The sequence below is a fragment of the Sapajus apella genome, unplaced genomic scaffold (assembly GCF_009761245.1).
Source record: "Sapajus apella isolate SASKATOON/1434 unplaced genomic scaffold, GSC_monkey_1.0 scaffold43, whole genome shotgun sequence".
Classification (NCBI taxonomy): domain Eukaryota; kingdom Metazoa; phylum Chordata; class Mammalia; order Primates; family Cebidae; genus Sapajus; species Sapajus apella.
This window is the reverse complement of record NW_022436983.1, coordinates 18,316,840-18,331,803: the sequence shown is the minus strand read 5'-3', so window position 1 is coordinate 18,331,803 and position 14,964 is coordinate 18,316,840. Positions and strand designations below refer to the sequence as shown.

Here is a 14,964-nt window from a genome sequence, read left to right as displayed (position 1 = left end):
ATGCAGACGAAATGAAACATGGAACCCAGTTTATTATCAGAACAACTACAAAGAAATGGGCCGCTGTGTAAGACTGGACTGTCAAATCCCTGTCCTTTTCCTCTTTCCCTCAACAGTGGATGTGGAGTGACTGCATCCGACCAGAACCACATGTCATGGCTGAGTCACATCCTCCTGTCCTTGGAATGAGAGCTCCCCATGGAAGAGCTCCCTACGGAAGGGACGTGGGGAGCCTGGACCATAGTGCATCTCTCTTCCAACACATCCACTCACCCCTGGCATGTGCCACTTACAATACATATTCGCAGAATTTTTTGTAAAAGTAAATACCAATTATAGTGAGGAAGAATTTTGACCATGAAATATTTTAAAAACAAAAGCTTCTACTTCATTTACCATTTGACACAGAAGAGTCCACATGTGAATAAAAACACATTAAATCTTCAGAGCACTTTCATTGTGGTTTTGGACCTCAGGCATGACAAATACTTACATTGACAAATCCATAATTTCTTTTGTAATTTATTTTTACAAATTATACCATGATAACATTTGACAGAAATTATTCATGTGAAAGTTTCCTTTAACATTTTATAAGTTAATCAAGTGCATAGCACAATAGACTTTTGGTTGTTTAAATAGGGTGTTCTCGTGATTTTAGTATTACACAACTTTAAGCTGAGACTACACTCAGAAATAAGCTTAGAAAATGGCATTACAAAAAAAAAAAAGAAAGAAAATGGCAAAACAAAACAAAACAAACCCATGCAGGGCTGTCGTGCTGTAGGCAATCAGATGTTTTCACTGCCATAAGTCTTCAGTGCGGCCAAACTTAAAAACCAGTCCTCTGTGAATAAATCAAGAAATACCACATGACTCCCTGAGTTTGAGAAAATAATATGTGAGATTTTGAGAATGGTATGAAACAAGCAACAAAGAAAAATTGATGAGTCGTAGAAAAAATGTTGGTACAAAATGTATCAAAACAGAAACTGATCATGCTAAGGTAGTCAATTCTTCCATTACACTCGACGGTGCTATTTACCACCATCTTCCCGACAACCTTAACTTTTGAGTACTAGAGACTCATGTGACTTTTAAAAAGTTAACCAGTGTTTACTATGTAACTATTATATGTCTGAGTTTATCAAATTCATTCAACAAACTGTTTTGGTGCCAGGGCTATAAAATAAGACACATAGCTACTGCCCTCAAATTGCTCCCATTTTGCTAACCAATATGGAACGTGTGGGGGTGACTGGGAAAGGAGGCTTATATACTAAGTATTAAGGGGGCACAGAAACACAGAATTCAGTTGCCCTGAATAAGTTAGAAAAGGATTTACAGAGGTAATACTTGAGACGGGCTTTTATGGAAAAACGAGTTTGAATAGGACAATTGTATGCATAAAATAACAGCTGAGGTGTTAGTAGAACAAGGAGGAATCTACCATGGCCAGATTACAGTTTAGGAGATGAGGAGGCAGGGAATGGACACAGCCAGGCTTTGGAAAGCCAACTGCCGAGGGTGGCAAATTACCCACAGGTGCCTTGGATGAGCCAGAGTGCAGATGGCTGCCTGCATGCCACCAAATGAAATGGGGCTAGGGGCCAGGCACAGTGGCTCACACCTGCAATTCCAGCACTTTGGGAGGCTAAGGCGAACGGACTGCTTGAGCCCAGGAGTTTGAAACCAGCCTGGGCAATGTGGCGAATGCCGGCCTCTACAAAAAATACAAAAATTAGTTGGGCATGGTGGCACGTGCCTATAATCCCAGGTCTCTGCTCTTCTAGTTAATATCAGATCTACTGCTGTAACAAAGAAAAAGTGACGCTGGTTATTAGAGGCCTCTACTGTCCAAATAGTTTAAAAGAGACACTGTAACTCCACCATATTTGTCACAAGCTATGAACTCTAATCTGGAGTTTCTTGGGAAAGAGCCAGGGCCAGTCCCTCCCACACTGTCAGATGGTCATCTCTGGTACTGACATCTGCCCATTCTGACCTCTGAAACAGTAATTCCATGCTGCTGCTGAGTACCATTCTGTTATGATCAGAATGGCAGGTGTCCCCTCCAAATCTCCTGTTGAAATGTGATCACCAGCGTTGGTGGTAGAGCCTAGTGGGACATGTTGGTCATGGGGGGCAAATCTTTCATGAATGGCTTAGTGCCATCCCCTTGGTGATGAGTCAATTTTCACTGTTAGTTCACATGCGAGGTTGTTTAGAGGAGGCTGGTACCTCTTCTTCCTCTCTCTGGCTTCATGTGATATGCCGGCTCCCCCTTTGCCTTCTGCCATGATTGGAAGCTTCCTCAGGCCCTCACCAGAAGCAGATGTTGACACCATGCTTCCTGTTCAGCCTGCAGAACCGTGAGCCAAAATAAACCTATTTTCTTTCTAAATTACCCAGCCTCAGGTAACCCTAAATAGCAATGCAAATGGACTAACACAACAGGCAATCTGCTACAACTATTCTGCTAACAGTGTCCATTAACCAAATTCAATTTGCTTACAGGATACAAAGTTTAACCCAAAGAGGCTGTGCATTTTGTTACATCTAAGTTTACATTCTTCTTATTTCCAAACTGATTTTATAAAATGGCAAAGATGCCTGGTGATGGAATAGGCGTGAATACCAACTGGTGACTCTTATTGAAGGGCAACTATTAGTATTTCAGTAGACATGGGATTGTTTTTTTTTTGGGGGGGGTGGGTGAGAAGGGATGGGGAAGGAAAAGTCCTGGAATATACATCAGATTCCTAGCCTTTTTTGGATTACGGATTTCTTTGAAAATCTGATGAAAGCCACAAACTATCTCTTTCCAGAAATATGCAAGACACCAATTTCCTGCATATGGAAATGTCTGGTGATTCCAAACCTTCAGAAGGCTTCTGACAGAATAAAGACTAAGAGCTCCTGATGTGGGCTGTGTGTGGTGGCTCATGCCAGTAATCCCAGCACTTTGGGAGACTGATGAGAGCAGATCACAAGGTCAGGAGTCAGAGATCGGCCTGACCAACACAGTGAAACCCCGTCTCTACTAAAAATACAAAAATATTAGTTGGGCGTGGTGGTGTGCACCTGTAGTGACAGCTATTTGGGAGGCTGAGGCAGGAGAATCACTTGAACCTGGGAGGCGGAGGTTGCAGTGAGCTGAGATTGAGCCACTGCACTCCATCCTGGTGATAGAGCAAGACTCCATCTCAAAAAATAATAATAAAATAAGAAGGAACTCCTGATGCAGAGGATAAAGCGCTGTTTTGTTTGTGGGGTCTTATGGCCAGGGGCAGGGGCAGGTTGTAGGGGGTTGAAGGGGGTGGGAGTGGCTGGAGGAGCAGCACAGATAGAGAAAAGGGCTGGCCCTAAGTTTCTAGGAAAGATGAGCATCAGAGAATACTGATAAGAGCCTTGAGGTTTTTAGAGGTTTTAGTCATCTTTTCATTTGTAATTGAAAGGAAAGGACAAAAAATGTTTGGGCTTTTCCTCCACACCTCAAATCTCACTCAGAAATTTTACAATATCAAGGACAGAAGAAACTATACAATGTATCAGAAACCAAAATGTAAGGATAAGTGGTTTTAGGCAGGCTTTCGTTTAAAGCAACTGTTAGGGATCTAAGTTTAAAATGAGCATCACCAGTGTTATGTAACTAAATCTGCATGAATCATAGTTACTCACTCATTATGGGCGGAGGGGGGGAGGGGGCATGGTGGCAATCTTAAAAATTAATATATGTTCTTAAGGTTGGCAGCAAACCAACTCATCTATTTAAAATATCTTTCTCAACCTTATTCTTCATGTTTTATGAAAGTATCATGGAGGAGGGCATTGGATGAGTAATTAAGCAACTAAATATAGTAAATGATATAAAAGAAGCTATTACTTTTTTTTTTTTTTAAAGATAAGATAAAGTATGCAAAAAAAACTTACCCAAAAAAGATGAAGGCATTCTGGAAAAATACAGCAATTCCAGGGTATACTACAACTTTTTCTGTAAAAATAATTGTGGTGTTTAGAAGGTTATGATCTCAAAACATTTGGTTTCAGATATATTGGCAAACATCAGTTTTCCTGCCTAGAAGAATTGATTTTTTAAGGAATTAGGATTGGCTTGAGTATTAAATGACGTAATGTGTGACAGAGTCTAGCGTTGCTTTAGTAAATGTAAACAAATATTTACTGAGGGCATACTACATGCTGGCTCTATTTAATGCTGAGGATACTGCAATAAACAAAACAGGTAAATTATTTTTTAGTCCTCATGGAGCTAGACAATACACTCAATAAAAAGAAGATAACATGGCCGGGTGCGGCGGCTCATACCTGTAATCCCAGCACTTTGGGAGGCTGAGATGGGTGGATCATGAGGTCAAGAGATTGAAACCATCCTGGCCAACATGGTGAAACCCTGCCTCTACTAAAAAATATAAAAATCAGCTGGGTGTGGCGGTGCGTGCTTGTAGTCCCAGCTACTTGGGAGGCTGAGGCAGGAGAACTGCTTGAACTCAGGAGGCGGAGGTTGCAGTGAGCAGAGATCGCACCACTACACTCCAGCCTGGCACCTGGCAACAGAGGGAGACTCTGTCTCAAAACAAGAAAAAAAAAGAAAAAAGATAACATAATGCAGGAAAGGTAGAGAAGTGTCGTGTGACATCAGACACAGATGGCCAGGAAGACCTCATGAGAAGGGGACAGTGGAGTAAGGACACGCAGGAAGTGAGGGGAGAAGCCACGCATGAGCCCTGAGGGAGCACGAGGTGTAATACAGGAACAGCCGCAGGGGCACAAGAGGGACAAGCAGGGCCAAGGTGAGGGCAGCTGGGTGGTGGAGACCTGGCAGTCACAGTGAGGACTCAGATTTTTACTCTGAGTGAGGTAAGAAGCCACCAGGTTGTAAGCAGAAAAGTGATCTGAGCTGACATATTTTAACAGGATCCCTCTGGCTGCTGTGCTCAGAGTAGATAAAAGGAGGCGAGAGAGGAAACAAGCTAGTTAGGAGGCTCTTCCAGGAAATCAGGTAAGAAATGATGATGCACTGAACCAGGGTGGTAGCAGCGGAGATGGTAAACAGTGGTTAGATTCAGAATACATTTTATAGCACAGTCAACAGGATCTACAGACTGGATGTGGGGTGTGGGAGGAAGACAAGTGTCATCTTTGACAAGCCCTAACTATCCAGGGCTTTTGGCCTAAACACCTGGAAAGAGAGAATAGCCAGCCATTAACCAAGATTGGAAGGACTGCCAGAGCAAAATTTTTTTCTGATTGTATCCAGAACTGAAGTTGAAATTCTCATAAATTTCTACTATTGGAATTGTCAATGATTGCTCATTAATTGACAGACGCAAGATAAATAGGTGGATTATCAAAATTTTCTCATTTCAGAATGGCTGTAGTTAATCTGATTAACATAACAGATGGTTTGCCTAGTCTTCACCAATATTCCACATTAAATAGCGGTTACTGCCGGGCGAGGTGGCTCAAGCCTGTAATCCCAGCACTTTGGGAGGCCGAGGCGGGTGGATCACGAGGTCAAGAGATCGAGACCATCCTGGTCAACATGGTGAAACCCCGTCTCTACTAAAACTACAAAAAATTAGCTGGGCATGGTGGCGCGTGCCTGTAATCCCAGCTACTCAGGAGGTTGAGGCAGGAGAATTGCCTGAACCCAGGAGGCGGAGGTTGCGGTGAGCCAAGATTGCGCCATTGCACTCCAGCCTGGGTAACAAGAGTGAAACTCCATCTCAAAAAAATAAATAAATAAATAAATAAATAGCGATTACCACCAGAATGGCTCATAAAAATGTTATAAAGTCAACTTTATAAAATTACAGATCTGCTGCTAATAATTCTCAAAGCATAACCTTGCTCCAGATGCCTTCACGAAAATAGCCTAAAACCATATGAGATGAAGACATTCCTATAAAAAGGGGCTCTGGGCCGGGCGCGGTGGCTCACGCCTGTAATCCCAGCACTTTGGGAGGCCGAGGCGGGTGGATCACGAGGTCAAGAGATCGAGACCATCCTGGTCAACACGGTGAAACCCCGTCTCTACTAAAAATACAAAAAATTAGCTGGGCATGGTGGCACGTGCGTGTAATCCCAGCTACTCAGGAGGCTGAGGCAGGAGAACTGCCTGAACCCAGGAGGCGGAGGTTGCGGTGAGCCGAGATCACGCCATTGCACTCCAGCCTGGGTAACAAGAGCTAAACTCCATCTCAAAAAAAAAAAAAAAAAAAAATTATGATAACTAAAAACGTAAGTAAAAGAACAAAAGGAAATAAACCAAAATATTTAAGAGTGGTCAAAGTATTATTACTTATTTTCTTTCTTCTCTTCTCTTGTCTCTTTTTTTGAGACAGGGTCTCACTTTGTCACCCAGGCTGGAGTACTGTGGCGTGATCACGGCTCACTGCAATCTCCTACCTTCCGGGCTCAGGTGATCCTCTCACCTCAGTCTCCGGAGTAGCTGGGACCACAGGCATGAGCCACTGCACCCGCCCTCTTTTACTTTCTACATTTTTGGTAACATGATTTTAATAATAAGTTATACATGGCCCAGCCTGGAGGTTCACACCTGTAATTCCAGCACTTTGGGAGGCCGAAGCGTGCAGATCACTTGAGCCTGGGAGTTTAAGACCAGCCTGGGCAACATGGTAAAGCCCCATCTCTATAAAAAATACAAAAAATTAGCAGGGTGTGGTGGCACGGGCCTGTCGTCCCAGCTACTCAGGAGGCTGAGGTGGGAGGATTGCTTGAGTCTGGAAGGTGGAGGTTGCAGTGAGCTGAGACACTGCACTCCAGTCTGGGTGACAGAGCAAGACCCTGTCTCAAAAAAATAAACAAACATAAAAGAAAAAATACAAATATTTAGAAATATCTATTACTCCTGTTCATGAGATTAAATGATTTTAATAAAAATTTAGGAAACATTATTTTAATCTAAAAGTCGTATTTTATTCAAAGAAGAGTTAAAATAGGAGCTAAATGAGATATAAGCTGGTCCAGTTTTTGTAAATCATTAATACCGTATTTTTACTATGAAAGCCATGGCAATTTTACCTGGACCATTAAATGGATTTTCTATTTTTCTGAAGTCCCTCAAGGTAAAATTTCTGCCAGGGATCTAACAGCACACCTCTTCCTGAGCTTGCCTTAAACTCGCCTTCTATAGCAGGCATATATTAAATGTTAGTTTACTTTTCTGTCTAAAAGGAGATGACATATTATCAGGGAGGCTTAACTGAATAAATCTCAATTCTGGGATGTTAGAGCTTTGCACAGATATTCTGAAAGTCAGAACTTGTTAGGCCAGGCTTGAGGCCAGGAGTTCAAGGCCAGCCTTAGCAACATAGCAAGATCACTTCTCTACAAAAAATAAAAAAATTAGCTGGGTGTGATGGTGTGTGCCTGTGGCCCTAGCAACCTGGGAAGCTGAGCTGGGAGGATGGTTTGCACCCAGGAGGCTGAGGCTGCAGAAGATTAAAGAAAGAAATACTAAAAATATACAAGGCAAAGAAACCAAACACTGTGAGGGAACACTGTTTGGTTTTGTGGGGAGGGGAGTCCTCGGATACAAATGCTTTGCCTATCTACAGGAAAAAAGTTTTATTCTATAATAATCAACTTTAATGCAAAATTCCAGTATTCCACTGAAGTAAACTGTAACGTTGTTTTCTCTTACCTTTAGCAACATAACCTCCAAAAAGAATCCACATAGATGCAATCAGAGATCCAAAGGCCAACATGAAACCAATGAACAGCCAAATACGAGCACCTTGAAAGAAATAATATTTTACCAGAATTGTTCCTCATATGGCAGTACAATTAACTTTCAAAAAGAAAACAAAACCCAAACAGAAAAAACGTGCAGCTGCCATTCCAGTCTAATGTAAGAACAGGAGAAGATACGTTAAACGTCTTTCATCAGTGCAGATGCTGGCCTTTGCCTTCTTGAATGGTCTGTATAGATTTTTTTAAAATTATTATTTATTAGTCTGTTTAAGTGCATATACTTACTTTCCCCAGCTGCCTACACTGAGAAACCCTGTACTCAACCTTCCTAGAAAACATCTCATAAAGTTATGTTTCACCACATTTAGAGGCTCATTCTCCATATGCTTTTACATGGAGAATGCTCCCACATTTTTCAAGTCCTCCAAGAGGACTTTCAAACAATAACACAGATCTACAGTAAAAAATTCACATTCGGTGATGTACAAATCTCAGAGCTACCATATTTCACTTTCAGGGAAGTCAGGCAACAAAATAAATTCAAATTTGCTGTGACTGGCACTTTAGTTGCATTAAAATTAGGTTAATAGAGAACAACCGGCTTTCAAATCACATTAATATGTTCATGAAGATTTGCTATAAATAATAAATGGAGTCATGACTGCTTAAAATAAATTCTGATAGGGCCTCTTTGTTTAATTGGCACAAATACATTTTAATAAAAACACTGCCTACAGCTCAATAAAGCACAGCAAATAGAATGTTATATATTAATTCCTAATTTCAAGCCCAAAACATAAAACAGTAGATTCAAAACAAGCTGTTACTCACAGATATATTAAAACAAATAGACATGTGGTACTTCCATGTGAAATTCTCATTTTAAGGATTTAAGCATATATAATAAGATGTTATTTGCACCTATTTACCTGTTTGACCCAGACAACCTTCACTGTAACTATCACCTCGGACTTGTCCATTCGATACTGCATTAATCCTGTATCAATAAAATAAAACCAAGAAATCAGGGTCCATGACACCAATTACCAGAAACAACAATCTACAGTTGCTCGAATTTAAGATTAGGCCTTAAAAGCCTTTTTTTTTTTTTTTTTTTTTTTTTTGAAGATATAGGGACTCACTCTGTTGCCCAGGCTAGAATGCAGTGGCACGACCATGGCTTATTGTAGCCTTGAACTCCTGGGCTCAAGTGATCCTCCTACCTCAGCCGCCTGAGTAGGTGGGATTATAGGTGTGTGCCACCACACCTGGCTAATTTTTAAACATTTTTTGTAGAGTCAAGGTCTCATTATGTTGCTCAGGCTGATCTCAAACTCCTGGCCTCAAGAGCTCCTCCTTGCCTTGACCTCCCAAAGTGCCACCGCACCTGGCTCACGGGCCTCAAAGTCTTTAGTAAAAAGTCCGTAGGAGGCCGGGGGTGGTGATTCAAACCTGTAACCCTAGCATTTGGGAGGCTGAGGCCGGTGGATCACCTGAGTTTGGGAGTTTGAGACCAGCCTGGCCAGCCTGGCCAACATGGTGAGACCCCAAATCTACTAAAAATATGAAAAATTAAGCAGGCATGGTGGCAGATGCCTGTAATCCCAGCTACTCGGGAGGCTGAGGTGGGAGGATCGCTTGGACCCAGGAAGCGGAGGTTGCAGTGAGCTGAGATCACACCACTGCATTCCCCCCTGGGCAATAAGAGCAAAACTCCGTCTCCAAACAAACAAACAAAAAAAAGAGTTCACATGAGATACTCCCTAGAGCAGTGGTGATGGGCCCCAGACTAGCAGAATCAGCATTACTTGGCAACCTATTTGAAAAGAAAATTCTCTGCCCCTAACCCAAACCTAGGAAAGCAGACACTCTGGCCACAGGGTCCATAAATCTGAGTTTTAACAAGTCTTTCAGGTGAGTCTGGATTTTTAAAATTTGGGAACAAAATTCTCAAAATTTTCTTTTGCTAAGATTGGAACAGGTAAAAAGATCATTTAGCTTGGTTCTATCTGATTTTCCATTTGCATATACCAGACATAACATGTAATCATGTATGGCAATGGCAGAGAGAGAAAATGGGCCCTAGATAATCCAAAAATTACTGAAAATTGGCTTTGGAATAAATTTTTTGTAATAATTTTGAACTAATGTAAAATGTTTGGAAAAATAATTATATTTCAAACAGCATAATAACTTTTTGCTCTGAAGACATTATCAAAAAGAGATTCACATGTTAAAATCTTGTTTTTCAATACTTGATACAGGATCTAAACATAAGAAGTGTTTTACTGGGCCGGGCGTGGTGGCTCAAGCCTGTAATCCCAGCACTTTGGGAGGCCGAGGCGGGTGGATCACGAGGTCAAGAGATCAAGACCATCCTGGTCAACATGGTGAAACTCTGTCTCTACTAAAAATACAAAAAATTAGCTGGACATGGTGGCGTGTGCCTGTAATCCCAGCGACTCAGGAGGCTGAGGCAGGAGAACTGCCTGAACCCAGGAGGCGGAGGTTGCGGTGAGCCGAGATCGCGCCATTGCACTCCAGCCTGGGTAACAAGAGCAAAACTCCGTCTCAAAAAAAAAAAAAAAAGTGTTTTACTAACTTTATTCATAGAGTACCACTCTAAATTGAGATAGCCTTGCTTTCTTTAGAAGCATCCTTTGAAACATTTTAAATGTCACAGGAAAATGCTCACAATACATCAGGTTACAAGACATGATACATATGATATATATATCCATTTAGTTGTGTGTGTCTAACACTAGAATATAAGTTTCATGAGGAAGCTTATGTGAAGCACATGAGGAAGCCACTGTGAAGACAGCAGCTTCACAGGAGCCACTGTCTGTCTTGTTTCTCATTTTCATTCTCAGTGCCTAGCATAAGGCTAGGGGCTTCGCACATAGTAGGTGCTCAATAAATGTGCTGAGGTAAGGCATGGTAGCTTGTGCCAGTAATCCAGCACTTTGGAAGGCCAAGGTAGGAGGACTGCTTGAGCCTGGAACTTTGAGACCAGCCTGGGCAACATAGTGGGACCTTGTCTCTATGAAAAAAAAAAAGGGTTGAACATATGAATCCTAGTTTTTTTTTCACAGTAATATAATGTCTTAATTTATTCATACAAATCCAAGTTTTAGAATGTTCAAAATAATTATTTTCAGTGATCTCTATGAAGTACTACATTATTTTGTATATAAAATAAATACATTTAAAATACATTCATTTTTAAAAGTAAAACACAAATAAATGTTCTTGGGTTACTAGTCCTCAGCTCTTGTTTTCCTTGCTGAGCTGTCTGAATAAACTGCACGGCTCTCTGAGACCCCACAATCCTGTCTTCACTATTAGGGATACTTAGGAAGGAATGATCTCTATTTGTTCTCTGCTATTACTATTTTTCTATATGTTCTTAAATTTATAGAAAAGTTACTAGTTAAATAATGTTTTTCCTGAAACATCTGCTATTTGTCAACATAATGCTCCATAACTGGGGGCTAGGTGTGCTCCTGGTGTTGGGGTGTAGCTGTACTGGGCACTCTTGGTGGACAGAGCTGCCACCACTGCTTTCCCTGTCCTCATGAGGACAGTCTCTTCATCCTGCTCAGACTCCAGTATCCCACTTAGGTCTGCCTTCTTCCATCCCGCACCCTGCTGCCTGGCCCCTCCACCTCAGCCTGCTCAGGACCTGAGCCCATGCTGAGCTGCCCTCCTATGGGAGCCCCTTCCCACCCTGCCTGAGCCCGGCAGCCTGCTCTGAGCCACCACAGCTTGTCTTTCTATAGAGGATGCCTGTCACGATTGACCCCACCTAACAGCTCTTTGACTGAATTTTTCAGGAAGAGGAGAGGAAGAAAAGAGTTAAATATTACTTTGAAAACACAGATGTGTGTTAGAGGGAGAGAAAAGAAGAAAACACTGGTAGAATATCTGTTGAAATGTTATAGTTTGACGAGATTATAGGCAACTTCTTTTTTGCTTATTTATATACCCTACATTTTCAAAACTAAAAAATACAGAATAGAACATTTATTAATATTTTTTAAAGCCACAAAATCCTAGAACTTTTATAATAAGAGAAAAAGAATAAAGTTATTAATGAAAGCGTAGGTGTTTTTTGACTCCTATCCATTTGAATTATAAGTTTTTGTTTAAAATTGCGGCCTGACATTATAATGAAAAGATGTAAGCTGAAGGCAAATACATGATAAACATTTATAAAAACCTGAAGTCAGCTCTGCTATAATTATGTAAATGCAACAGAATGCAAGTTTAGCAGGAAGCACTTTTGAATAATACATTCAATCTCATATACAGCTACACTTTCCCTCCAAAGTCAGACTTGCTACTGCTTCAAAGCAGAACAAAATAATTTTTTAAAGATCCGAGGACAAAAGCAAGACAAAAATACAATCACAAAAAGAAAACTTAAATCTAAACAATGTTGAAATTTATGTGTCAGCTTTCTAAAATATTTTTTTTTAATGTCTTTATTTATTTATTTATTTATTTATTTATTTATTTTTTTGAGACGGAGTTTCACTCATGTTACCCAGGCTGGAGTGCAATGGCGCGATCTCAGCTCACCACAACCTCCGCCTCCTGGGTTCAGGCAATTCTCCTGCCTCAGCCTCCTGAGTAGCTGGGATTACAGACACGCGCCACCATGCCCAGCTAATTTTTTGTATTTTTTTTTTTTTTTAGTAGAGACGGGGTTTCATCGTGTTGACCAGGATGGTCTCGATCTCTTGACCTCGTGATCCACCCGCCCCGGCCTCCCAAAGTGCTGGGATTACAGGCTTGAGCCACCGCGCCCGGCCTAAAATAATTTTTTTTTTGAGATGGAGTCTCGCCCTGTTGCCCAGGCTGGAGTGTAATGGTGTAATGTCAACTCACCGCAACCTCTGCCTCCCAGATTCAAGCGATTCTCCCTGCCTCAGTCTCCCAAGTAGCTGGGATTACAAGCAACTGCCACCACGCCCAACTAATTTTTTGTATTTTTAGTAGAGTTGGAATTTCACCATGTTGGCCAGATTGGTCTCGAACTCCTGACCTCAGGCAATCTGCCTGCCTTGGCCTCCCAAAGTGCTAGGATTACAGTCATGAGCAACCGTGCCTGGCCTTTCTAAAAGAATTCTAACAGCATCATTATTACAGTAAAATAAATTGCCACAAAATGGGAAAAACTAGAAATAGCTGCATACTGGCTAAACTTCAAAGAAAGACCACAGCCCTTTGCCATCAGCGGCTTCTGAAGTCAGACCTTTACTTCGGCAAATGAGTAACTACTCTGGCACTGAGCCCATGCCAGGCAGTCACACTGGCTGCCTTTAGCCACTTGCTTAACTATGAAAATATAAGTTACTGTGTTTACACTCAAGTAACTGCAGCAAAATTTAAAAATGTGTGTGATTTTCAACTTGGGTTGCCTGGAAGCCTGGAGAGACGACTTTATAACCTAAATTAAAAGTCTACAGAAGGCTGGGCATGGTGGCTCACGCTTGTAATCTCAGTACTTTGGGAGGCCAAGGCAGGCAGACCACCTGAGAGGTCAGGAGTTTGAGACCAGCCTGGCTAACATGGCAAAACCCTGTCCCTACTAAAAATATAAAAATTAGCCGGGCACAGTGGTAGGCATCTGTAATCCTAGTTACTTGGGAGGCTGAGGCAGGAAAATTGCTTGAAACCAGGAGGCAAAGATTGTAGTGAGCCAAGATCACACCACTGTACTTCAGCATGGGCAAGTGAGGCTCAATCTCAAAAAGAAAAAAAAGATCTACAGAAAGCTAACGGACAATCGCAGAGGTCAGGACGAGGGCTATACAGGTGTGGTGGAAGTGCTGATTTAGAATGTTCTGGGATGACTTTTTTTTTGGAGACACAGTTTCGCTCTTGTTACCCAGGCTGGAGTGCAATGGCGCGATCTCGGCTCACCGCAACCTCCGCCTCCTGGGTTCAGGCAATTCTCCTGCCTCAGCCTCCTGAGTAGCTGGGATTACAGGCATGCGCCACCGTGCCCAGCTAATTTTTTGCAGTTTTAGTAGAGACGGGGTTTCACCATGTTGACCAGGATGGTCTCGATCTGTTGACCTCGTGATCCACCCACCTCGGCCTCCCAAAGTGCTGGGATTACAGCCTTGAGCCACCGTGGGATGACGTTTTAAATCTTAATCTAGGTGCTGTTTACATGGGTGTATATATAAGTAAAAATTTATTGAGATGTATATATGACTTGTGCACTTGATGTATCTCACTAAATGCTTTTTGGGTTTTTTTTGAGATGGGAATGTCACTCTGTCTCCTGGACTGGAGTACAGTGCTGCAATCTTGGCTTACTGTAATCTCCGCCTTTCAGATTTAATCTTGGCCTCCTGAGTAGCTGGGACCACAGGCACGCATCACCATGCCCGGCTGATTTTTATATTTTTTGTAGAGACGGGATTTCGCCAGGTTGCCCAGGCTGGTCTTGAACTCCTCACCTCAAGTGATCCGCCCACCTTGGCCTCCCAAAATGCTGGGGTTACAGGTGTGAGCCACCATGCCTGGCCAGAATACATTTTATATTAAAATTTTAAAATAATAAAGGTGGACAGGCACAGTGACTTACATCTGTTATCAGGGCACTTTGGAAGGTGAAGGTAGGAGAATCACTTGAGACCAGGAGTTCAAGAACAGCCTGGGCAACATGGTCAGACCCATCTTTACAAAAAAAAAAAAAACTCTTTAAAAAATAGTGGGGTGTGGTGGTGTGCGCAAGTAGTCATAGGGGAGTAACCTCAGGGGAGGCTGAGGTCGGAGGGCTGCGTAGGCCCAGGAGTTTGAGACGGCAGTGAGTTATGATCATGTTATTACACACCAGTCTGGGTGACAAAGTGAGAACCTACTTCTAAAACATTTTTTTTTTTTAATTTAAAAAGGAAAGTCTAGGGGCCGGGCGCGGTGGCTCACGCCTGTAATCCCAGCACTTTGGGAGGCCGAGGCGGGTGGATCACGAGGTCAAGAGATCGAGACCATCCTGGTCAACATGGTGAAACCCCGTCTCTACTAGAAAAAATACAAAAAATTAGCTGGGCATGGTGGTGCGTGCCTGTAATCCCAGCTACTCAGGAGGCTGAGGCAGGAGAATTGCCTGAATCCAGGAGGCGGAGGATGTGGTGAGCCAAGATCGTGCCATTGCACTCCAGCCTGGGTAACAAGAGTGAAACTCCGTCTCAAAATAAAATAAAATAA

The 14,964-nt window shown here is 42.2% G+C and overlaps 1 protein-coding gene across 3 annotated transcripts in view; it reads right to left on the bottom strand.

The window, feature by feature from the left end:
- The window catches only part of TMEM50A (transmembrane protein 50A), a 33,711-nt gene that overhangs the window by 8,684 nt on the left and 10,063 nt on the right, over nt 1–14,964 (bottom strand). For 2 of the 3 annotated variants that reach the window (XM_032300878.1, XM_032300877.1), the window contains exons 4-7: nt 8,667–8,734; nt 7,688–7,780; nt 3,934–3,994; nt 505–847 (exon numbers count right to left, since the gene is read on the bottom strand). In XM_032300878.1, coding sequence (XP_032156769.1) covers nt 802–847; nt 3,934–3,994; nt 7,688–7,780; nt 8,667–8,734 — 268 coding nt within the window. In that variant the 3' untranslated portion in view covers nt 505–801. Of the gene's footprint in view, nt 1–504; nt 848–3,933; nt 3,995–7,687; nt 7,781–8,666; nt 8,735–14,964 lie in introns of those variants that run through there. The other variant, XR_004275877.1, reaches the window with a different exon arrangement.